At 39.9% G+C, this 24,697-nt stretch overlaps 1 protein-coding gene across 5 annotated transcripts; it reads left to right on the top strand.

Moving 5' to 3' along the window:
* The first annotated feature begins 1,043 nt into the window (after positions 1 to 1,043).
* Positions 1,044 to 24,697, top strand: LOC138171690 (zinc finger protein 585A-like). 5 transcript variants are annotated; one of them, XM_069101323.1, is made up of 7 exons: positions 1,044 to 1,122; positions 12,309 to 12,488; positions 12,736 to 12,808; positions 12,937 to 13,086; positions 14,574 to 14,700; positions 15,770 to 15,865; positions 20,577 to 24,697. In XM_069101323.1, exons 4-7 carry the CDS (start codon positions 13,054 to 13,056, stop codon positions 23,264 to 23,266), a joined length of 2,946 nt encoding a protein of 981 aa, XP_068957424.1. In that variant the 5' UTR covers positions 1,044 to 1,122; positions 12,309 to 12,488; positions 12,736 to 12,808; positions 12,937 to 13,053; the 3' UTR covers positions 23,267 to 24,697. The 5 variants fall into 5 exon arrangements, with proteins under 5 accessions (XP_068957424.1, XP_068957427.1, XP_068957423.1 ...); XM_069101326.1 differs by lacking the exon at positions 12,736 to 12,808 and having other exon boundaries at positions 15,779 to 15,865; XM_069101322.1 differs by lacking the exon at positions 12,736 to 12,808.

Below are 24,697 nucleotides of genomic sequence, written 5' to 3'. Positions count from 1 at the left end.
TACAGGATAAATAGGAAATAATTAACAGAGGTAAGATACTGGAATGACCAGTGCTTCTTAAACTGTGGTCTTGGAACTGAATGTGGGAATCGTGAAAAATTTCTGAAGGCCCCTGGACAAAAAATTAATTCAAAATCAAATACATACTGAATCCTAGGTGTTTATTTATGGCAGTGCTTTCCCGTGAAGCTTCACAGCAGCCTTGGTTCTGAACACACAAAAGTGCACTTTGCACTGCCCATGTGGTCACGCTGCGCAATGGCCAGCCAAGCTGTCAGAAACACCTCAGTTCAGACTCGAGACTTGTATATTATGAGTCGCAGTGTTTTTGCTGGACATACAAAATTGTTCAATGAATTCTGGCTTGGGATTAGGACAGTTTCCAACAATTTCTAAAGTGGCCCTAAATGTACTCCTGCGTTTTGTACTACCTATTGATGCAAAGCAGCGTTCTCAGCACTGACAATGATAAAATCAAAATATCAATCAGCTCTGAAAAAAAAGTTTAAGATACTCCATGTCTTGCAGGGTCAAATACTGCAAGATTTAATTCTTTATGTAAAAATAAACAAGCTCATTCATCTCATTAGTATGCAAATTTACTTTAGCCTTTAATAAATGGGAAATTATATATGTAACAGTTGTTTGAAAATGAATTTCTTTATGATTTATTATCAGTAAATTTTTGATTTGTACACTTATTTTATATACTTACATACCGGGTTGTGCAAAACTTTCTAGGCCCGCTAAGGGGTCGGGAGTAGAAGTTCAAGAATCCCGAAAGACCCCAGCAGTGTAGACCTGCCCCCATCCTTTTTCCTCTGGGAGGGTCCTGGGGCGGGCTCGGGGGCAGGTCCCGGGCTCAGCTGACCCGCCACCGCCTCTATCGGGGCGGGGCTCGGCTGGAGAACAGGCGCTCCGCCCCCCCCACCCCTCCCCCGGCCAGGTGGGTCCCTCCTTCTTCTCCTCCTCCTCCTTCTCCCCCTCCCTTCCGCTTCCCCGCCCCTCCAGCCCGCCCCGGCCCGGCATGGACTACAAGCCCCAGAGTGCCTCGCGGCGGGCTCCGCCCCTCCCCTCCTCCCGCGGTCTCGGTGTCGGGGGCTCGCTGGCGGCTCTAGGCAGGTGAGCGCAGACTTGGGGAGGAGGGGGCCGAGGCCGTGAGTGGGGCGGAGCCGGGGCGGGGTGCACCCTAACTGGGCTCACCCCGGGGCGCCAGTGACGGGGAGCGTCTCAGCCCGCCGTGTAAGAGCCCCCTCCGTCCCTCGGACCCCCGGGGGGCTGCCCGGCACCCGACTGTCCAGGCGACCCCTTTCGAGGCCCCTGCGTGGCTCGAGCCTGGGGGTGTGGACCTCGAGCCAGACCGGGGTCCGAGCTTCATCCCCTTCATCTGGGCGGAGCGGGGTGAGGGGCTGGCCCCGGGTTCGGGTCCCTCCTGCTAGACTGGGAGCTCCTCTAGGGCAGAGACTGCCCCCACCCCTACGTTCCCCGCGTTTAGCGCTTAGGACGTGCTTGTTGACTGACCCCGAGACCCGCGCTTTGGTGTGCCCAGGCATACACAGGCCTGCCCACCCCGGGAGGGTTCGGGGGCACGTCGGGGCTGGGGCTGGGGGAGTGATTCTTACCAGCCGCTGGGGAGTGCTGCATGTCCAGGGATATTTGGTGCGGTGGTAATATATTTCCTTTGGAGGGTGCCTTTTAAGGCTTTACTCCGTGCCTCTTGGGTCTCTCGCTAGGTGCATTGTCTGACTTTTTAAAAAATCACTTCTTATCTGCTGTGGAGGGCCTGGGAAAGTCTCCAGGCCAGCTTCTTTTACTTACCCTTAAGTAGGGTGCCTTATGTCCGTAGGTTATGCTCCAGATAAGGCACCAAAGTTGAGAAAAAGAAATTCTGTACTTTGGGATCTTTGGATCCTACTAAGTGGGTTAGTTGGGATCGGGAGGGCTAGGAGTTGAGCTCCCACCCCAACCGTTTCAGGCCTGCGTTTAATATTTGATCCATCAACACACCTAGTTAGAAGGTCTTTCTGCTTTTCCCCCAGAGATCAGTGATGATGGCCCAGCAGCCATCCCACCTATCCTGAACTAGGGATCTTGATAGGAAAAAATTTAATACAAAAGGAAAAATTGCCCAGAAGATGAAGAGGGTTTGGGAGAAATTGAAATTTTGTGAATGTGAAACCTTATTAAGACCAGTTTCTCTGGGAACAGCATTGAAAAAATGGTAGGGGGTACAAGGCAGTGTGGTACAGTGGAAAGGACACCGGTTGACACTGGAGTCCCAAGATCCAGGTTCAAATCCTGCCTCTGATGGGTGCAAACTTTATTGGCCAAGCTGACTAAAGTTCCCTGGGCCTTTGCTTTCCTCAGGGTGTGAAAATGAAGGCCCAGGAGATCTTTTCTGACTTTAATGCGAGATTCCTCCCCACCCCACTGCTGTCACTGACTCCACCATTCTTCTGTATATCTTGTCAGGCAACACTCTTCTGTGCTGATGAATTCAGTGGCTCCCAATTAGCCTCAGAATGAAATAGATCTGACTCCAGCTATCTTTCCAACCTTATCTCCCAGTTCTGTGCATCATATACTCTACATTCAAGCAGACCTGGACATTTTCCTGCCTCTACTTCCCCATTTGTTGCTCTTAGTGCCTTTGCTCAACTCACAGCTTCTCGGCTTTCCTTCTGTTCTGTCTCTGCTTGTTGAAATCCCCCTTTTCCCCCAAGGATTGACTTTTTTGAGCTCGTGAAGTTCCAAACTGGCAATTAAGACCTCAACTTATATCAGTGGAAATCATGATGTAATTGCCAAGAGTAACTCTCTCTATTTAAAAATTTCCTTGAAAAAATGTGACATAGAAACAAATCAACAGAATTAGTGCCCACTTCCTAACCTGTGGAAGACTGTTGTAAAACAATTTCGTTATGGGGTGGCCAGGTAGCACAGCGAGTAAGAGCACCGGCTCCAGTGTTGGGACGACCTGGAGATCGAATCCCGGGCTCAGACACTTAGCAACCACCCAGAAACACCTGGCCGTGTAACCTTGAGCAAGTTACTTAACCCCAATTGCTTAGGGGCGGCCAGGTGGCTCAGCAAGTAAGAGCACCGGCTCCAGTGTTGGGACGACCTGGAGATCGAATCCCAGGCTTAGGCACTCAGCACCACACCCAGAGATAACTGGCCGTTTAACCTTGAGCAAGTTACTTAACCCTGATTGCTCAAAAAAAAAAACAAAACAATTTCATTACACCTGCGTGATGGGATTTATTTTTAAAGTTTGGTACTGTTTAGCTTGCTTCCCGAATTAGATGAGTATTTTTTAGTTCAGACACAACTCATTGAGAGCAATACATTGTGATTTAATCAAATTAGTAAAAGTACAGTCTTCTTTCTAGGCAGATACAGGCAGGGACAGTAGCCAGTTATATGACTAGAACCTGAAGTCTTTTTTTCTTCTCGGGCCTCATTTTCCTATTCTGTAAAATGGCTGTGGGCTCACATGATCCTGAAGGTTTCTCTTCAGCACTTACTTGTATCATCAGGTGACCTGTTTGACTTTTTAGCCATGGACAGTTTGTGATGGTCATTCTTTTTAACTCAGCAAGTATATATTAAGCTCCTACTGTGTTCAGGGGCATTGTGCTAATCTTTTGGCCAGATGTACATAAGATCCTTTCTGGCCTTAATAGCAGTTGTATGCTAGTAGGGTGCTAGGTGGTACCACAGTGCACAGTGCCTGACATGATTTGACTGAGACTGAAGAGGACAGAAGCCCCCAGATTTGAGAAATTGAATTGCTCTTTTGTTATCTGATTCAGAATTTTCTTTTGTAACTAAAATAACCAATTTGGTTGCATGTGGATGACTGATACCAAAATTCATTTGTGCCCTGTTAGTATTTTCTCCTATCTTAATTGGAGTGGCATCGTGGTATAGTTGAAAGGGAATTCCTCCCTCCTCTCCAATTCAGAACGTCTTGTGTTCTAGTCCAGAAGCATACTGGCTGTGTGACCCTAGGCAAGTCACTTAATCTCTCTGCGCCCCAACAACTCTGTAAGACTATAAATTTGCAGCCTGCCTGCGTTCCTCCTTTCTGCTGTCTGGGCACATAGCCACTCAGCTGCCAAATTGTTTCACATTGTCTTTTTGACATCTGCCACATCTACTCTCCCCTAGCCTAGTTCAGGGCCTGCTTCAGGCCTTCATCACTTCTCTCTCTCACCTGGTCTATTTCAGGGGCTTCCCCATGTGTTCCCTGCCTTGAATCTCAGCCCATCGAAGTCTGTCCTCCCCACAATTGCCAAAATGGTTTTCCTAAAGCACAGGTCTGACTAGGTCACTTTCCCTGCTCAGCCAACGCCTTCGACTCAATGTTCCCACCTAGGATCAAACAGAAACTTTTCCATTCAACATTTAAAGCCCTTTTCCAACCTTCCTGCTCTTCTTTCCCTTCAAACACACCACTACAATCCAGCCAGCTGTTTGCTGCTGTTCCTCTTACTTGGTACTGGGACCCAGGCTTTGCACTGGCTGTCCCTCCTAGCTAGAAGGCATTTCCTCCTCACTTGCCTCATGGAATCACTAGTTTCCTTTGAGGGGTTCAGTTCAAATGCTACCTTTTCTACATGAAGCTTTTCCTGAGTCTCTCCAGTGCTCCTTCTCCCCCAATTACATTATAGCTATTTTGTATAGATTATATTTTGTAGAGACTGTGTGTGCCTGTATCTCCTTCTTCCATTAGACTGCAAGCTCTTGGAGGATAGGGATGGTTTCACATTTTTGTCTTTGCCTAGGACCTGCACACAGGGTATGGGACATAATAGTTACTTAATAAATGCTTTTTGTGGCAAATTTATTGGTAAGTTGCAATGCAGGTGCCAGTCTGCATCGGCAGACGGTATTCTTTATGCCAATGAAATAGTAAATCCAGTCCCCAAACCCAAAATGTAAATTTCTTGATACTTTTCATTTTGGTTCAACAGATGCTTCCAAAGAAACTATATTACAATATACACTTCCAATCCCTGAACAGCTTATTGATTGTTAATGGAAAAAGAAGAGGCGTCAACATTTTGGAAGCCTAGAAAAGTGACATTGTTTTGAGGGGTATGGGGCGGGGATCATTGGAGTCAGATTCATAAGAATAGAGAAGCTGTAGCCGAAACCTCATGTATAGCTGGAGGCAGAAAACCTGGTTCCATTGTCTTAATTCTGCCATTCCCAAAACCTGAACCTTGGGTACATTGCTTGAACTTTTATTTTCCTAATCTGTAAAATGGGAATAACATTTGTATCACCAGCATGAAGGGGTTAATAATATAAGGTGCCTCCTTAAAGCAGTGTAAAAGGTGAGCTCTGATTCATTATCATTATTTCCATATTCTTCAGCTCTTGGAGATCCTCATTAAACTTTCTAGGCAGGAGTTCTTAAGATGTGGTCCAGGAATTTACTTTGAAAAATATTTTGATAACTGCATTTAAGAATAATTTGTTTCCTTTGCAATCCTGTGAATTTTATTTTATTCATTAAAAAATATCCTGAGAAGGGATCCAGTGCCACAAAAAAAAGTTTAAGAATCCCTGATTTAGAACTGTTAAGACTGTTAAATGGATCTGAGCAAATGAAAAAAGACAGATGGTACTGATGGAACGGCTGAAAAAATTACGGCATGTTGGTGCAGGAGGGACCTGAGTGGTCATTGAGTCCAGGTCTCTCCCTAAAATCCCAAAGTTCCTAAAACACGATCACCCCTGTCCTGCACTGGAAGCAATTCGAGGTTGTCATCTCACACCTATCGGATAGGCTAAAATGATAGAAAGAGACAATGACAAATGTTGGAGGGGATGTGGAAAAATTGGGACACTGAGAGATAACATTGTTTGGTGAAACTCTGAACTGCTCCTGCTGTTGTGGAGAACAATTCGGAATTCTGCCCAAAGAGTAATAAAGCTGTGTATACACTTTGGCTCAGTGACACTATTAGGTCTGTTTGTTAAAGGGATCAGGGAAAAAAGAAAAGAACCTGGATGTTAGAGAGTATTTGTGGTACTTCTCCTTGCGTTGGCAAAGAACCAGAAGCTGAGGGGATGCCCATTAATTGGGGAATAGCTAAACAAGTTGTGCTGTATAATTGTGATGGAACACTACTCTCTATGAGAGCTGATGAGCAGGCTGATTTTAGAGAAACATGGAAAGACTTGCATGATGAAGAGTGAAATGCGCAGAACCAGGAGAACATTGTATGCAGTAACAACAGTATTGTTAAAGAATAACTGTGAACAACCAAGCTATTCTGAGTATTAAAAATATGCAGAACAGCTATAAAGGACCTGTGAAGATGCTCTCCACCCCCAGAAAAGTGATAAATGCAAGTATGCATAGTATGGTTTTACATGTACATGTATAAAACATACATGTAGTATTGTGTCTTCTCTAGTGTGGGGTGAGCAAAGACGGAGAGAGCTCAGGACTTAAAATATAACAAAAACGTTTTTTTTTTAATGTTTTTAAAGTTCTCTGTTTCACTAAATGTTCTTTTTCCCCCTTGAAAGATCATATTCTTGGTTGTAATCTTAACTTCTTTACCTTCTAGAATAAATTCCAAACCCTCTGTTCTTTTCATAGAAGCCACTGAGTCTTGTGTGATACTAACTGTGGCTCTTCATGGGAGACTGGGGCAAAGGAGGGAAAGGAGAGCTCTGGCAAACGTCCAGTATTTCCATGAAACATAAGGCCAAGTTCTCAGCTGAGAGATGGTATAAGGGAGCAAACCAAATAGGAAAGTTGGGGAGGGATGAAAAGATTGGGAAAAGCTGCTGTGGTGAGTGGAATAATGAGTCAGATAGGAAGATGTGATGGCCCAGATGAACTTATTGTAGTGTACCCAGCCAAGCTAGTTTCATGAATTTCTTGTATCCATTCATCAGTATGTGAATAGGAATGAAGGCTGCTGCCTTACTTGGAAGTCATTATTCAAAGCTGAGGTTTGCATATGTGTTCAACACAATTTCCTTTTTCTGATCTCTGTGGCCCAATATTTGTTTCCACTCTCAGAAAATCTTTGGTTCATTTATTTAGGTGACCATTAATCCAAATCATTAATAATTAGAAAGATTCTCAGATGGGTAAAGGTTATGAGAATCACAGATATTGGAATGATTGGATATTTGGTATAAGAGTTCTTTATCTTTTCCTTTTGACCTATGGGAAGGCAGGTCAGAGGGACAAACATTGTTATTTTAAATTAATGAACAGTTCTTTACAGTATCACTGATACTGTATATAATGTTCTTCTGGTCCTCACATTGCATCATGTTACATATCTTCTCAGGATTTTCTGAAACCATCACAATATTCCATCACAATCACACCATGACTTTTTCAGCCGTTCCCTAATTAAAGGACATTTCTTCAGTTTCTAATTTTTTTCCACCCTAGAGCTGCTGTAAATATTTTTGTACATATGGGCCCATTTCCTTTTTCTTTTATATTTTTAGGATCCAGACCTAGTAGCAGCAGTGTTGGGTTAAAGGGTACACACAGTTTTACTGTCCTTTGGGCATTGTTCCAAATAGTCCTCCAGAATGCTTAGATCATTTCACAGCTCCACCAAACCTCATTGACTATCAAATAGAGAAAATTAAAAACATGAAACTGTTAAGATAGTGATACAACCGGTCATCTGGCACTAGGTTGGATGAAAGACAAAGTGGGGTGAGGAGTGGGGACCATGCTATGTCAATTATAGTTTACTAATGTTGATACCATTCCCTTTCCTCACTTCCTTTTTGTTTTAGAAGATTGAGGCAGGAGCAAAAGGGATATGATGGAGAAAATATAGGTCTCATAACTAAATGTGCACAGGATGAATTTACCTATAGAGGAAGGGAGAAGACTGGATTAGGAAGAGCAGCCTGACATCATTCTTCAAGCATGAACGTGCTTATTGTCCCAGAGGAAAAATATATTTGTATCAAAACTGGAAATTCATTTTCTGCTCGAAGTGCCATTAAGGTTTTTGTTTTTTAGCTTAAACCATTGTCAGGAACCCCCAGTGTGTCCATGAGCCATCTAATGGGAGGTGCTGCTGATAGACTAATAGTAAATCTTGCTGTCCACTTCCTGAAAGAAGAACGACAAACTCAGCGTAGAAGGAGGTGTAGTATTTTTGGATGTGGGGAATACATGGATTTCTAAAATTGTTTCTTATGAGGGCTTTGGTTTTTCTCTTATTTAGGCAGCACAGACATTCAAAAATAAAATTAAAAAATAAAGAATAATAACTGTCCTTTAAAAATCATGGGCCAAAATAGAATCTGTTATGCCTCAGGTAAATAAAAACCAAACAAACCAGGGCGGGCTGTGGTGATGTGATATCAGACATGGCAGTTGTGAGAATAAGATTAAAAGGGATTACCAGTGAAATTACAATATGTCCAAAGATGGAGTGGTGTTCAGTTGTGTCTGATTCTGTGTGACCCCAGGGGGTTTACTTGGCAAAGATACTGGAGTGGTTTGCCGTTTCCTTCTCTAGTGTGTCCCAGTTTTAAACATGAGGAACTAAGGCAAATAGGGCTAAGTGACTTGCCTTAGTTACCCAGTTAGTGTCTGAGGTGAAATTTGAACTTAGTTTCCTGATTCCACACCTGGTGCTCTATCTACTACACCACATATCTACCATTGAAGATATAGCAGATAATGAAATAATGTGAATATTTAGTATATATGCAAGAAAGGGCGTATGTGTAAATCTGAATAGGATATAAGAAATGCATCAGTCTGTTTCTGAGCTTAGCATAGGAATTTTACAAAGAATGACCAATGACCATCAAAACTGATCAACAGAGAAGAGCTAGAATCTTACCCCAGCATAACAAAAATTTTAAAAAGAATAATCAACTAAAGGTATTTGAATGAAGGATTAAAGGTGAAGTGGAATAAGGCCACGTAGGGCTGGGGAAAGAGCAGCCTCAGTGCCAGGGTTTGAGTTTTAGTTCCACATGCAAGGATATGGTCATATTACTTGGCTATTCTGAGCTTATGGCTTATTGTAAAGTATAATGGGAATCCTGCTCTGCCTGTGTCACAGGCTTGTAGTGAGGATCCAGTGTTGCTGTTTGTGAAGATTTTTGTAAATTAAATCATCTTCTAGACATGAGCTAATGCGTTTTCAGATTATTGATTCTGGCCTGCATAAATTTGAAAACTCCATTTTGACCTGAGAAATAGAATGTAAATTAGTTTACTTACTTTCTGTCAATGGAAGGAAGAGGATTTATTCATATGTATGTGTAATGAGTATGTGTATATATATACACATATGTTTTGTTTGTTTTTTCTTCAGATGCAGAGAACAGTTTTGAAGTGAATGAGACCTACTACAAAACTAAGCATTTCTGTTAAAGAATCTCACCATCAAAGATTCATGAGTGATGGTCCTCATGACTTCATTTTAAGAGAAATCTGTGACTGGTATCAAGAGAGAAAAATCAACATAACCATTGTGAATTTAATAAAACTAGAAAGAATTTCAGGCAGCATTCAGCCCTAATTCACTGTAAGCAAATTATCTCAGGGAATGACTGTATTCAGTAGAGTGAATATAGGAAATGCTTTACTGAAAAGGTTGGCCTTATTCAGTCTTATGAGAAGCCTCCTGATATGCAAATGTATCAGGGTAATCAGCTTGAGATTAGATATTTGAAAAATTATACTGACGAGATGCTTTAAGGGGAGACCTTCAGCCAGAACTCAAAAACTCCTTGTCCATCAGAAAATTCACTGTTGAAAGAAATCTTATGACTATAATGAATGAGGAACAGCCTTATTCCATCATTCATCTCTTAGCATCCTAGATTTCATACTAGAATGAAAATATATGCATGTCATCAGTGTGAGAAGGCTTTGTTTGAAATTTAGATCTTATTAGATATCAGAAGATTGGTCTCAGAGAAAAGCTTCATAAAAATAATGAATGTGCGAAGGCTTCGCCATACAGATCATTCCTTTTTTACCAATCAGAGAATTCACATTGGAGAGAAACTTTAAGAATGTAATCAATGTGGAAAGATTTTCTCTGAAAGCATCCATGTTACTCTTCATTTCAAAATCTGAACTGGGGAGAAATCTCATGTATTTAATCTTTTAGCCTTGCTGGTCATCAGAGAATCCACACTGGAGAGAAACCTTATGAATGTCATCGATGTGGAAAGACTTTCAGATGCAGCTCCAGTTTGCTGGATATTAGAGAAACCTTATATATGAAATCAATGTGCTAAAACCTTCAAGAAGCAGTCATCTCTTTGTTTCCCATTAGAGAATTCTTACTAAATAGAAGTTTTGTCACCCTAATGATTGAGGAAAGGCAGTCAAATGGAGTGTAGAGCTTGATCAACATCAGAAAATTCATTCTGGGGAGATACCCTATATGCATTCAATGGAGGAAGGCCTTTAGTCAGAGGTCATCTTTTGCTTTACCTCAGAGGATTTATAGTGGAGAGCAACCTTAGGATTTTGCTTAATGAGAACATGAATTTCTCTGAAAGAGGAAAATCACTAGACATCAGAATATGAGAATATCGGAATATGGGAAAGAAGCCTTATAAAAGCAATGATTGTGTAGAGCTCATACTCAACTCTACATTGAAGAAATCGTGCTGGAGATAAAACCAATGGATATTAGTGATAAGGGAATTCCTCTTCCTGCACTTAGACATCCCAAATTTCCTAATGTGCATAAAGTCCTATAAATGTAATGAATTTTTTTCTCTGAAGTTCTAATGTTTTTAATTTCTCCTCAGTGATATTTTATAGTGTTTATAAATTAACTTCAGCCATTCCCCAATTGATTGGTACACAGTATTTCCTGTTCTTAGGTAGCACAAAAAGTCCTGGTATATTATTTTTGTGCTGCATTTATTTTTGTAATGATTTCTTTGAGCAACTAGGTTGTGCAGTGGATAAATTTCCATGCCTGGAACCATAAGACCTGAGTTCAAATTCAGTCTCTAACATTTACTTTATTTTCAATTCTCTCTATATCTTGGGGAGAAATAAATTTAAGTGAAAAGTTTTATATGTTTTCCAATTACATGTAACATTTAAAAAGTTGAGTTTAAAATACTTTCCCTTCCCTTTCCCCTCCTTGAAAAGGCAAACAATTTAATGTAGATTATATATGTACAGTCATGCAAAAAATAAATTTACGTATTAGCCATGTTACAAAAGAAAACCCAGACCAAAAAAAAAAAAAAACAAGAAAAATAAAGTTGAAAAAACTGTCCTTTAATCTGCACTCAGATTCCATCGGTTCCTTCTCTGGAGGTGGATAGCATTTTTATCATAAGTCCTTCAGAGTTGTCTTAGAAAATTGTGCTGCTGAGAATAGTGAAGTCATTCACGGTCGATCATCATACAATATTACTGTTACTGTGTACAGTGTTTTCTTGGTCCTGCTTACTTTGTATCAGTTCACAGAAGTTGTCCAAGGTTTTTCTGAAACTCATTTCTTATAGCACAGTAGTATTCCATCACAATCATATACCATAGCCAGTATGAAACATACGAGATTGTACCTCAGAGTTGTTTTAATTTGCATTTTTCTCATCAATAGCAATTTAGAGCATTTTTTCATATCTAAAAATCATTTTAATTTCTTCTGAAAACTGCCTGTTAATACCTTTTAACCATTTATTATTGGAGAATGACTTGTATTCTTATAAATTTGACTTAATTGTTCATATATTTAAGAAATGAGGCCTTTATCAGAGAAACTTGCTGTTACTGTGTACAATGTTCTCCTGGCTTTTTTCCTTCTGTTTTATGAGTGAGCTCATCCGATTCATATTCACAGTTATGATTACTGTGTATGTCCCTCCCATGGTGAAAATATTGGAGCAGTGTAAGAAGTTCTAAGAGGCTGTCTTGGGAGCCCAGGTTCCCTCTTGTCTTCTAGATGACTTCCCCAAAACTGTAGTGAGCGAATTATAATAACTGACAAGACAGAGTCTGAGGAACATGATTTTGTAGTGAAACATGCATAATGAACTGGGCCCAGGGCCCCTCAGCAGGCACCAAGACCTTGAATATGGGTTTTGTGTGATTTTTATACATTAAAAGAAAAGAAGAAGCAGGATACAAAACATTGCAGGATTAGGTCATCCATTTTTTATTGGATAATAGATATGAGACTTTCTGAGATGGGAGGGAGAGAGTGGGCAGGTGGAATTTCCCCCAAATCAGGTGATTTATAGGAATAAGTCTCAAAATGGAAGTTATTCATAAAATAGAGTCAGTTTGGTTCTCTCACCAGAACAGATTAGCTGGAAGCCTGAGTCCTTGAAGCTGAAATCACTACCTTCTCTTGGAGCTGAGATCACCCTTCCTCCAGGAAGCCAGCTGTGTATTTGAAAAGTAGGTCTGAAATAGGATCCTGCCCCTGTGTCTGCTGGATGCCTTTTCTGTTGGGCCTCATCTTCCCAGTGACCTCTTGGTGAGTGTTTACAGGGATGCTAGGAACATGCCTCCCTCCTGGGCCGGCTCTCAGCCCCTGCTTCTTGTCCAGGATCTCCATGATACCCATGGGCACCAGTCTCTGCTTTACCAATGGATCACAGTTGCCTTACCGTCACAACTTACCCATCGCCTCAGTGGGAGGGAGGGAGAGCTCTGATTTAGGAGTCATTGACATTGGTTGGTTTCATCCCATCTGGGATTCCAAATCTCTTCCTGCCTCTCAGATCTCTATAGGAAGGTGAGTGAGAGGACTGGGACAGAAGAGAAGAAATAAGAAATTGAGAAGCAGCCTTTGAGGTTAGATCATCTTTGTTTCCAAGCCTTATTCTACCTCTTGCCCTCTTCTGGCTGTAGTCTCTCGCCTGAGGTCAGTGCCTGGAGCTTTCTCACTCCTTTGGTGTCTCCCTCTCTGTAAATCCTTGTAGGCCAACCCCCTGCCTAGCAGGTGAAGGGAAAGGTGAAAGTGAGATCCTTCTTGCTCCACTGCTCCACCTGAAGAGGACCAAGACCTGAACCAAGCAAAAAGCCTGGAACTAGCGAGAATGGCCCCTGGACCCCACAGACACCCATGGCAGGTGAGTGCAATGCAACCACAGACTTGACCAGGGGTGAGGAACTTGCAGCCTCAAGGCCACATGTGGCCCTTTAGTTCCTCAAGTGCAGGCCTTTGACTGAATCCAAACTTCACAGAACAAACCCCCTCTGTTTGCCTCCAGGCCGCAGCTTCCATAGATAATAGAAGATCATCTAGGAAGTTGCCAATCTCTTACCTAATAATGGTTTCTTTAAAAAAAAATACACATGAAATTGAATGCAGTAGTAACAACACTGCTCTGCTCTCTTCTGTTGTTAACATTTTCATTAGCTCTTTTCTATCTCTAGCAATAATTCTCCACTCACTTTGCTGCCCTTCTGTTTTTGAATTTTAAGTTCTCCCCAATTACCCATGATTGAGAATGGCTCCTAAATAATAGAAGCTCAGAAAAAGTGAATCCTACACAAACGGATGTGGTTAATAATGAGAGGGTATCAAGTAATAATGCGTTGGCCAAACACATGTTGTACATGTAGCAGGTTGGAAAAATAGATGACCCCTCTCCTATATCAAGGCATTTTCACGTCTGGCTAAGCTCTTGTGTCCATCAGTCTGCCTCCGTGCTGATTATCCTGACTCTTGCTCCCCGTCATCCTAGAATTTTAGGGTCATATTTAGATAACTTATTTCTCATAAACTGGCAATGTCTTTCTCATGAATGAGCTCAATCTCCAACCCCAGGTAGTAAAATATTAATTTATAATTAACGAAGGAATGCTTCTTTCTCCATCATAATTACTCTCGTATTTCCATTTAGTGAAATATGAAAATTAATGAATATATGCCATTAACAAGGGAAAGCAATCATAAAGCAATGATATAAAGTATTTTGTTTGTGACAAATCTTATCTGTCCTCCCCACCTCAAGCCCTCAATATCACCATAAATAACGCTTCTTCACGTGGCTGATAACAGATGCATACTGCTCAGTATAGTGCAAATTGTTTTTGCTATCTTTGAAGAATCCTCTTTATGTTTTCTTATAGATAAGGGGTTACTTCATATTTTTAGGAAATTAACTAGATTCTGCCTTTTTCTTTGCTCTGTCTTTATTGATCACATGTGGCATCATTTCCCCCAAAATATACAGTACTTGCCAAGAGTTTTTTTAAATGTCATTTTGATAGCTCAGATGAGAGAGGAATTTCACATCATCTCTCTTTTTCCTCCATAAGTCCTCATACTTTAGTTCTAGAACATATATTTTCTCCCTGGTTCTACAAAGAGAAGCATTTCATAATAAGAAGTTCGTCAACTTTATTCCAACTCCAAATATAAAATGCTTTTCTCAGTATACTGTTGGGTTCTTGATGACTGGTTTTTAGTGTTAACTGACACTTATAAGGGTGTGACCGTTAGGAAATCCCATCCCCGTGCTTCAGTTTCATCCTGTACTTTGAGGAGGGTTGGGCAGGATGAATTCTTCAGTCTCTTTCAGCTCTAAGTCTTGTGAATTTTGATGGTTAGGAGTCCCTGACATTCAAGGATGTGGCTGTGGACTTCACCCAGGAGGAGTGGTGCCTCTTGGACCATTCTCAGAAAGAGCTGTACAAGGAGGTGATGCTGGAAAACTCCCAGAACCTGCTCTCCCTGGGTAAGCACAGTTTCCCCTGGGAACTCTGAATCTGCCATTGAAGGAGTGTCTTACTTCTCTAGTTAGTACATAAGGTTTAAATACTTATTACTTATTAGAAAGGCATAATTGGTGGTCTCTCAACAGGATGCTCCTGCTGCCTGGTTTTCCTGATAAAATGTGGTTGCATTTTGTGATAGGAAGCTGTGACTTTCCTTTGTTACTCCTGAAGCTGTCACTTGCCTATTTTAAGTAACTTCAGGTTGCAAGATAAACAGTGGTATAAAGTCTTAGACTTGGAACTAATCTCAGAGGTTATCTAGCTTAGCCTCTGCCTGACATGAATTTTGTCTGCAAAATCTCTAAAACCTGTTCATGCAACTTTTCTTTGAAGAAGGGCAGTAAAGGGAGCCCCCTATACAACAAGAAAATCCCTTGCTCCTAGGGCTGGGTCTGGTCTTTAAAAAGCTCTGCTTGTTGACAAGCCTAAATTTTTAGCTCTTATCAGCTTCCAGTCTTGCCTTTCATGTAGCAAGTTTATCTTTTTTCTTCCTTAATTCTTCCCTGAAATTCCATCACAGGCTGTGGGAAAGAAAAAGGAATAAGCATTTCTATAAATTTACTATATGCCAGGCCCTATGCTAAATACTTCATAAATTTTATCTCATCTGAGCCTCACAATACCTTGTGATTTTAGTGCTATTAGTACCCCGATCTTTTACATAAGGAAACTAAGACAGAGGCTAAGGGACTTGCCCAGGGGCCCATGACTACTAAGTGTTTGAGGCTAGATTTGAACTCAAGTTTTCCTGACTCTAGGCCCAGGGCTCTAACCACTGAACTACTACTAGCTGGCTGTTATTTCTAGATAGTGGAATCTGTGCAATGTGTCCCTCCTTCTGTGAAGGAGGCAAAGATAGAATTTTCTAGTTCCAAATTAGCTGCATTATCTTCTCCTTGCCCTCATGCCCATCCTTGATGAGTCCTGGTAACCATCATGTGGTCCTTGCTTATACTTCCCCTATTCCTAAAGAGGAGTAAAGTGTAAGTTTCTCCCCATTCTCATCCTTCCTTTTTTCCACATGCCAAGGAATTCCAGTTCTCAGAGAAGATTTTATCTCCCATTTTGAGGAAAGAGAACCATTGTGGATCCTGGATCACAAAGGACCAAGGAACTTCTGTCCAGGTGAGTAAGATTGAAGCCAGACTATGAGGGCTGTTATCATCAGAAGCATCTGTGTCATAGTGAAGGTAATGCTTATCTTGGAGGCAAGAAGACCTGGCTTGGAATTCTTGTTAAGATGCTTTTTAGCAATTTAATCCTGGGAAAATTACTGAACTTCTTAGCCTCAGTTTCCCCATCTGTGAAATTAGGAGGTTGAACCCCATGGCCTTTTGCTTCCCTTCTAGTTATAAATCTGTGATCCTCTAAGATATCATTGTTTAGAACTTTGCAACATGGAAGTTTTATGAAAGCATTATGGGCTGAAGCTATCCCATTTGAGTCCTTTCTAGACCTTCAAGTGAGCAAGCATTCATTAAGCACCTACTGTGTGCCAGACACTGTCCTAAGTGCCATAGATAGGAAGAAAGGCGAGGGACAGGCCCTGTTCTCAGAGAGCTCACAATTTAGTGGGGAAGACAGCATGCAGACCATTGTGTGGAGACTTGCTGTATCCAGGATCAGTTAGAGCTAATCAAGAGAGGGAGGGCATGAAGATTAAGGTGGACTAGAAAAGGCTTCTTGCAGAAGGCACATGAGCATGGTCATTGCCTTACTTAGAAGCAGTTATCCAAGACTGAAGCTTGTATTCAGTCATCAACCTAAGTCCCTTTCCTGATCTCTATGGCCCACTCTCTGTCTCCATTTTCAGAAAAACTTTGGCAACATTCATTGAGGTGATCACTGCCTCAAATTAGGGAGATAGGAGGTAGAGACACTCAGCCATTCCATAGACCAGACCCTTAGAGAACCTAGAAACCTTTGTAGTCTCCTGTATTTCATCTGGTCAGGTCCCATCTGGGTTTGAACCAGACAAAGGTAACTCCTTGTAGGTGATAAGATGCAAGAAATAGAGCTAAGGCCAGAACCTGCATTTGAGAATTAAGCAAGAGACCGGAAATCAGGTAGTGAGGGAGAGGTTGGGTCCTGGCATTAGCCCTGGGATCAGTCAGTCAGTAAACATTAAGTAAACACCTACAGTGTGCTGGGCACTGTGCTAAGCTCTGGGAATACAAGGAAAGGTAAGAGACAGTCCCTGCTGTCCAGGAGCTCACAGTCTAGCGTACAAACAGAGGTGGCCTGAGAAGTAGCAACAGATTAGAAACCTCGATCTTAGCTGATCTTGGCAAAGGAGAGCATGTTGGTGTCAAAATACCCTAAGTTCAACAGGGAAATAAGTGAATAGAAGGTAAGAGGACAAGAGAAGTTTAAAGAGAGCAGAGGTGGTGAGGAAACAATCAAAATCAAAATGCCTGTGATTAAAGGTAGCATTTATATAGTACCCCTGTGCACCAAATGACTTACAAATATTCATTCATTTAATTGTCACAACCACCCAGGGATATGCATACTACTGTTATAGTCATTTTACTTTTGAGGAAACTGAGGCAAGCAGAGATACTGTGACTTTGTCATGTAGGTACCAAGTATATCAATCTGTTTGAACTCCCATCTTCTTGACTCCAGGCCTAGTGCTTTAGCCACTGTGCAACTCAGCTGCCTGAAGGTGGAAATTAAGCATACTTCAGATAGGGGAGATTGAAAACAGAACATTTTTTTTAAAGCAATCGGGGTTAAGTAACTTGCTCAAGGTTACACGGCCAGTTATTTCTGGGTGTGGTGCTGAGTATCTGAGCCCAGATTTGATCCCCAGGTCATCCCGACACTGGAGCCGGTGCTCTTACTTGCTGTGCTACCTGGCCGCCCCTAAAAACAGAAGATTTTTAAGATAGTGTTACAAGCTGTCTTCTAGGAGTGGAATGGGTGGATAACAAGATGGGGTCAGGATCATGACATTTCAATTACAGGTGACTGGTCTGATCCCATTCCTTTCCCCATATATTTTTTGTTTCTACAGAATAAGGGAGGGGCAAAGAGCAAAGAGGATATGATGGAGAAAACATAATTGCCGTAACTGAATGTTTGTGAGATAAATTCACCTATAATAATGGAAGAGGGTAGCCGAATGCATTAGGAACTAGTACCCAAAAGCATATTGTATATAAAAAACACCCTTGATATGAAGACACAGAGCATTATGATGAAGGAATGTCATTCTGTAATAGAGTTTGGAACTCTGCCCTCAGTCTCACAAACCTGGTTTTCCTTAAACCCAGTGATAACCACTACTAGAACTTTAAACTAAAGGGATTAAAAAAAGAGGGGAAAGATGCATAGACACAACACCCATTATAGCTGCTATTTTTTCTTGTTGCCAAGAACTGAAAACAAAGATGGTTCTCATATATCAGGAAATAACTAAATAAATAATGATCTAAATATATAATAGAAGATTGTTGGACCTTAAGAAATGATAAAAGACACAGTTTCAGAGAAACCTCAGAAGAGTTGTCTGAACAGAAAAGAGATGTGAACAGAACCAGTAGGATAATTTATACTGTAGCTGCATTGATCAATGCAGTGAATAATCATGATTCCTGAGCAGTGATTCTCAAAATCTTTTGTTCTTATAACTTCTTTCAACAGTGTGTTGTGCAACTCCCCAGTAATTTAAACTACTAGTCATATTATTCATATTAATTAATGCATTTAATTCCAATCATAATGACCTGGATAGCTTTTGCCATACTTTATTTTTAATGTATTATTATAAAATGTGAAGTTTTATTCTAAATTATAAAAATGAAATATAAATAATAAGTATAAAATAATTATGAAATTTTAATATAGGCCTTTCTATAAGATTTATTTTTATAACTACAATAAATCTTCTTGCTTATTAACTGTAAGACTTCAGTTTAAATTTATTTTGTAGAATTTTTTAAATATAAAAAAGCATTTTTTCATCAAATAAGTTATAACTTGGAAGTTATTAGACATAATGGGAATATATGAAATTCATTTCAAAGTTGTACTTTTTTTCTTTGAATAGAGTTTTGCAGTATTTGCTTCAACTGCCACCAAACTCAGTTTTTAATGTGGTTCTGCATCCAGTTTATTTAATAATAACAAAAATGAGAATAATAAATAGCATTTATATAGTGCCTGTGATGTGCCAGACAGTGGGCTAAGTGCTTTACAGACATTATCTTATTTGATCCTCAAAATGCTGTCAGGTAGATGCTGTTATTATGCTTATTTTACTATAAGGAAATAGATGAGAAGAGATTAAGTGACTTGCCCAAAGTCATGGTACTAGTAAGTATCTGAGGAGGGATTTGAACTCATCTTCCTGGCTGCTAGAGTCAGCTTTCTATCACCTCTGTATTTTGTTTGATGACCAAAATACACTGAAAATGCTGTCTCACACACGGATGAGGTAGAAAATGGTAGGAGGATTTTACAAGCTCTTTTGCTGAGGGATGGAAATTCATTTTTTATTTTAAGCCACAAACCAGGGACCAAAAAGAATCACTAGTTGACATATAAAATTTTTATTTTTTTATTTGCTAAGTAGTATATTAAAGATAAATTTCCTTTACATTTATTTGCCTATATTGCTTTGCTTTTTTTTTTTTAAAACAATGTTTTTCTATAATAAGGAGAGAAATCTTCAGAAATAAGTTTCTTCTCTCTACCACTGACACACTGTCAACACCCTCAACAGAAACATCACAGAATGACTGGCCTGTGTTGCCTACCAGATCCTTTGAAAATCTGCCTGATAGAAGAATAGTAATTCAAACAGAAGATAAGTTCAAATCAAAAAATAGCCTCAACATTGCGATGAAAGGGAATATAATGTCTATTTTTGAAGAATTGTTGTGATGGTCCCTGATGGTTTCAACATGTCTTGCAATGTCCATGCCTAGTTAACTTGTCTCTCAAAGAACCTATCATCTGCATTGTAAGATTGCAGATATTTGTAGCATCTTGGTCTGATGATTACATCAGTGATGAAATGCAAATTACAAGGTAACCTTGGAATGAGGGAACTACTCTGGTGCAGTGTATTACAGAAAGCAAATGTGGGTGTGTGCACACTTTGACCATCTGTTGGGAACTGATGAATGTAAAACCTTTCTGGCAGTTTGGAAACAATTTGATGAAGGGTTGAGGAACAGAATATGTTTTCATTAGTCAGGAGACAGAATTTGATGTAATCACTGCATGAACATCAAAATCATATGTCTCATTATGATGATGCAGAATCCTTGCATAAACAGGCTTCAAAGATGCATATACTTATTATCCTAGAAAGAAAATCAATTGTTGCAAAATTATGCAATTATTTACTGCTTAATGTAAGAAGAATTAAGGAATTTTTAGCTCAAGTCCCGTAGACTATAGTCATAAATCCCACGTATTCATGAACCAGTAAATGGAAATTGTTGCTAGAGGAGTAAGTTGTCTACATTCTGAAAGAAGGATGATGGTTTGAAGATAAAAAGTGAGATATAATATTTTTGAATGTGGGAAGTTCATTGATTTCTTTTTATTGTGTTTATTAAAAAGGACTCTAGTTTTTCTCTTTTATTTAGGAAACACAGGCATTCAAAGATAAAAATTTTAAAATAAATGAATAATAGCTGTCTTTTAAAAATCATGAGCCATAATAAAATCTAATCCCACTGTTGGATATTCCCATTAAGTTTCAAAACTCATCTTTTTGGTTGGGGAGATAGACTATAAGTCAGTTTCCTTTCTTCAAGTGGAGAGAAGAGGATTTATTTATATGTGTGTGTCTCTATGTATGGTTGTTTGTTTCCTTCAGGTGCAAAGACCAGCTTTGGAATGACTAAGACTACTGCAAAGCTGAGGATTCCTGTAGAAGAGTCTCCCAAGCAAAGATCGATGAATGATGGCCCCTGTGATTTCAGTTTGAGAAAAGGCTGTGACTCAGATATCAAGATAGAGAAAAATCAAAATAGTCACTGTGAATTTGATAAAGATGGAAAGATTTTCAGACAATACTCATTCCTAATTCAGTTTAAGAAAATGACCTCAGAAAATGATTGTACTCTGTATAGTGAAAATAGGAAATATGGTATTGAAAAGGTTGGGCTTATTCAGTCTTATGAGAAGCCTCCTGAAATGCAAACATATCAAGGTAATCAAAGGGGAGTAGCCAACGGCTTGAGCTCAGATCTCATCAGACAACAGAAATGTCAATCTGAAAAAATGCTTTATTTTTGTAATAAATATGGAAAGGACTTTAGCCAGAGATCAAAGATTATTGACCATCAAAAAATTCACACTACAGGAAAACCTTATGAATGTAATCAGTGTGGAAAGGCATTCACACCGAATGACAAACTGGCTCAACATCAGAAAATCCACACTGGAGAGAAATTTTATGAACATCGTCAGCATAGAAAGACTTTCAGAAAGAGAACGATTCTTGGTGAACATCAGAAAATTCATACTGGAGAGAAATTTTATGATTATAATCAAAGTGAAAAGACTTTCCAACAGAGCTCTAGTCTTGCTATCCATCAGAAAAACCACACTTCAGAGAAACTTCATGAATGTCATAAATGTGGAAAAGCTTTTGGTGAACACTCTTTCCTAATTGCACACCAGAGAATTCACACTGGAGAGAAACCTTATGAATGCAATCATTGTGGAAAGGCTTTCAGAGATAGGGGCAGTCTTGCTGTACATCAGAGAATCCACACTGGAGAGGAACCTTATGAATGCAATCAATGTGGAAAGGCTTTCCAATGCAGTTCTAATCTTGCTGTACATAAGAAAAGCCACAATGGAGAGAAACCTTATGAGTGTCAAAAATGTAGTAAAACTTTTAGTGAACACTCTTCCCTTATTGCACATCAAAAAATTCACACTGGAGAGAAAACTCATGAGTGTCATGAATGTGGTAAAACTTTTGGTGAACACTCTACCCTTACTGAACATCAGAGAATTCACAGTGGCAAGAAACCTTATGAATGTAATCACTGTGGAAAGACTTTCACACAGAATTCCCATCTTTCTAAACATCAGAGAATTCACACTGGAGAGAAACCTTATGAGTGTAATCAATGTGGTAAGGCTTTCAGACACAGCTCCAGCCTTCCTCTTCATCAGAGAATTCACACTGGAGAGAAACCTTATGAATGTAATCAATGTGGAAAGGCTTTCACACAAAACTCTATGCTTGTTGTACATCAGAGAATCCACACTGGAGAAAAACCTTATGAATGTAATCAATGTGGGAAAACTTTCCGACAGAACTCCAGTCTAATTGTACACCAGAGAATCCACACTGGAGAGAAACCTTATGAATGTAACCACTGTGGAAAGGCTTTCAAAGAGAACTCCAAACTTGCTGTACATCAGAGAATCCATACTGGAGAGAAACCTTATGAATGTAATCACTGTGGAAAGACTTTCCGATGCAGCTCCAGTCTTGCTGTACATCAGAAAAATCACACTGGAGAGAAACCTCATGAGTGTCATGAATGTGGTAAAGCTTTTGGTGAACACTCTTCCCTTATTGCACATCAGAGAATCCACACTGGAGAGAAACCTTATGAATGTAATCAATGTGGAAAGGCTTTCACACAGAATTCCCATCTTTCTAAACATCAGAGAATCCATACTGGAGAAAAACCTTATGAATGTCATCAATGTGGAAAGGCTTTCAAACACAGCTCCAGCCTTCCTCTTCATCAGAGAATCCACACTGGAGAAAAACCTTATGAATGTAATCAGTGTGGAAAGGCTTTCACACGGAACTCCAGTCTTGCTGTACATCAGAGAATCCACACTGGTGAGAAACCTTATGAATGTAGTCAATGTGGAAAAGCTTTCAAACAGAACTCCAAACTTGCTCTGCATCAGAGAATCCACACTGGAGAGAAACCTTATGAATGTAATCAATGTGGAAAGGCTTTCAAAGAAAACTCCAGTCTTGCTGTACATCAGAGAATTCATACTGGAGAAAAACCTTACAAATGTAATCAGTGTGGAAAGGCCTTCCCATATAGGGCCCTTCTTGCTTACCATCTGAAAATGCACACTGGAGAGAAACCTTATGAATGTAATCAATGTGGAAAGAATTTCACAAATAAGTCCAGTCTTGCAATACATCAAAGAATCCACACTGGTGAGAAACCTTATGAATGTAATCATTGCGGAAAGACTTTCACAAATAGGTCCAGTCTTGCAATACATCAGAGAATTCACACTGGTGAGAAGCCTTATGAATGTCATCAGTGTGGAAAAGCTTTCACCCAGAATGCCAATCTTTTGAAACACCAGAGAATCCACACTGGAGAGAAACCTTATGAATGTCATCAGTGTGGAAAGGCTTTCACACACAAGTCCAAACTTGCTTGCCATCAGAGAATCCACACTGGTGAGAAACCTTATGAATGTCATGAGTGTGGAAAAGCTTTCACACAGAATTCTCATCTTTCCAAACATCAGAGAATACACACTAGTGTGAAGGGTGAAATCTGAAATAACTGAGGAAAGAAAGGTTTGAGCTTCTGAGCATATTGGTTTATTAAGCAATGCATGCCAATTACATAATCAGGACCAAAAGTCTCAGCATGGCATTGGATCTCAAATACAGGGAGAGAGAGATTTTTTTTATGCGTTAAAAGAAAACATTTAATGGGAAAAAAAAACAGGATATAAAATTAGGTAATATGATTTCTAGTTGCAGGAAAGATTAGGGACTTTCCAAGTTGGGAGGGGGTTGAGCAAGTTTCATGAATGGGGGTGGGGGGATATGAAAAAGGATGCCACTCAATCCCTATGATTAGCAAGCAGGTGGAATTTACAAGAAAATGAAATTTAATTCTCAAAATAGAGTCAGTTTGGTTCATGTGATTCCCACAATTCTCTCACTGAAGAGAAACTAAAAGGCTTTCTCATGGAATTCCAATAATGCCATTCATCAGAGAAGCTACACTAGAGATAAAATTCATGATGGTAATCAACATGGAAAGACTTTCACACAGAACTTGTACATCAGAGAATCCAATGGAGAGAAAGCATATAAATGTCATCAATGTGGAAAGGTATGTGCCACACAGAACTCTAGTCTTCCTGTACATCAGAGAAGCTACACTGGACAGAAACCTTATGAATGCAATTGGTGTTGACAAGACTTTCAGAGAGAGGGTGTCATTTAGTCAACATCAGTGAATCTACATTGTAGAGAAACCTTAGGAATGTGATCAATGTGGAAAGTCTTTCGGACACAACTTCAGTCTTCCTCTTCATCAGAGAACCTACACTGGAAAGAAATCTTAAGGAATGTAACCATTGTGATACAGCCTTCCAGTAAAAGTCATCCACTATTTCCCATCAGAGAATTCTTATTGGATAGAAATTTTACCACTATAATGAATGAGGAAAGGCCTGGAATACAGAACTTGTTCAAGATTAGAAAATTTGTTTGGGGGATGGACTCAGTGGGAGAAGGCCTTTGACCAGAAAGCATCTCTTTGCATCAGAGGATTCATAGTGGAGAGAAATTGGTCAACAGAGACATTTTCTCTGGAAGAAGGAGATCACTAGAAATCAGAATATTCATACTGGAAAGAAGGCTTATAAAATCAATGCCTTTTGTCATTGTCAAGGACTTTACATAGAGCTCATACTTGGTTATACAAGAAAGCATGCTGGAACTAAAACTTAAAGATCTAAGTAATGAAGGAAGGAAGGCCTCTTGCTGCAGTATACTTTGTTACACATCTCACACTTTGTGTTGTTCCTGTATTATAAATATAATGAGCTTTTCTTTGAAATCCTAATGTTTGTCCTCAATATGATTTCATTGTATTCATATGCCATAATTTCTTTAGCCTAATTGATTAAAACTTACTTTGTTTCTTATTCTTTTGTGACACTTAATGTCCTGGTATAAATATTTTGCTATCC

This window comes from Petaurus breviceps, unplaced genomic scaffold (assembly GCF_028583685.1).
Source record: "Petaurus breviceps papuanus isolate PSGF00001 unplaced genomic scaffold, PetGlider_PUasm1.0 456, whole genome shotgun sequence".
Taxonomy (NCBI): domain Eukaryota; kingdom Metazoa; phylum Chordata; class Mammalia; order Diprotodontia; family Petauridae; genus Petaurus; species Petaurus breviceps.
The sequence above is the reverse complement of the archived record's forward strand: the minus strand, read 5'-3'. Positions and strand labels throughout refer to the sequence as shown.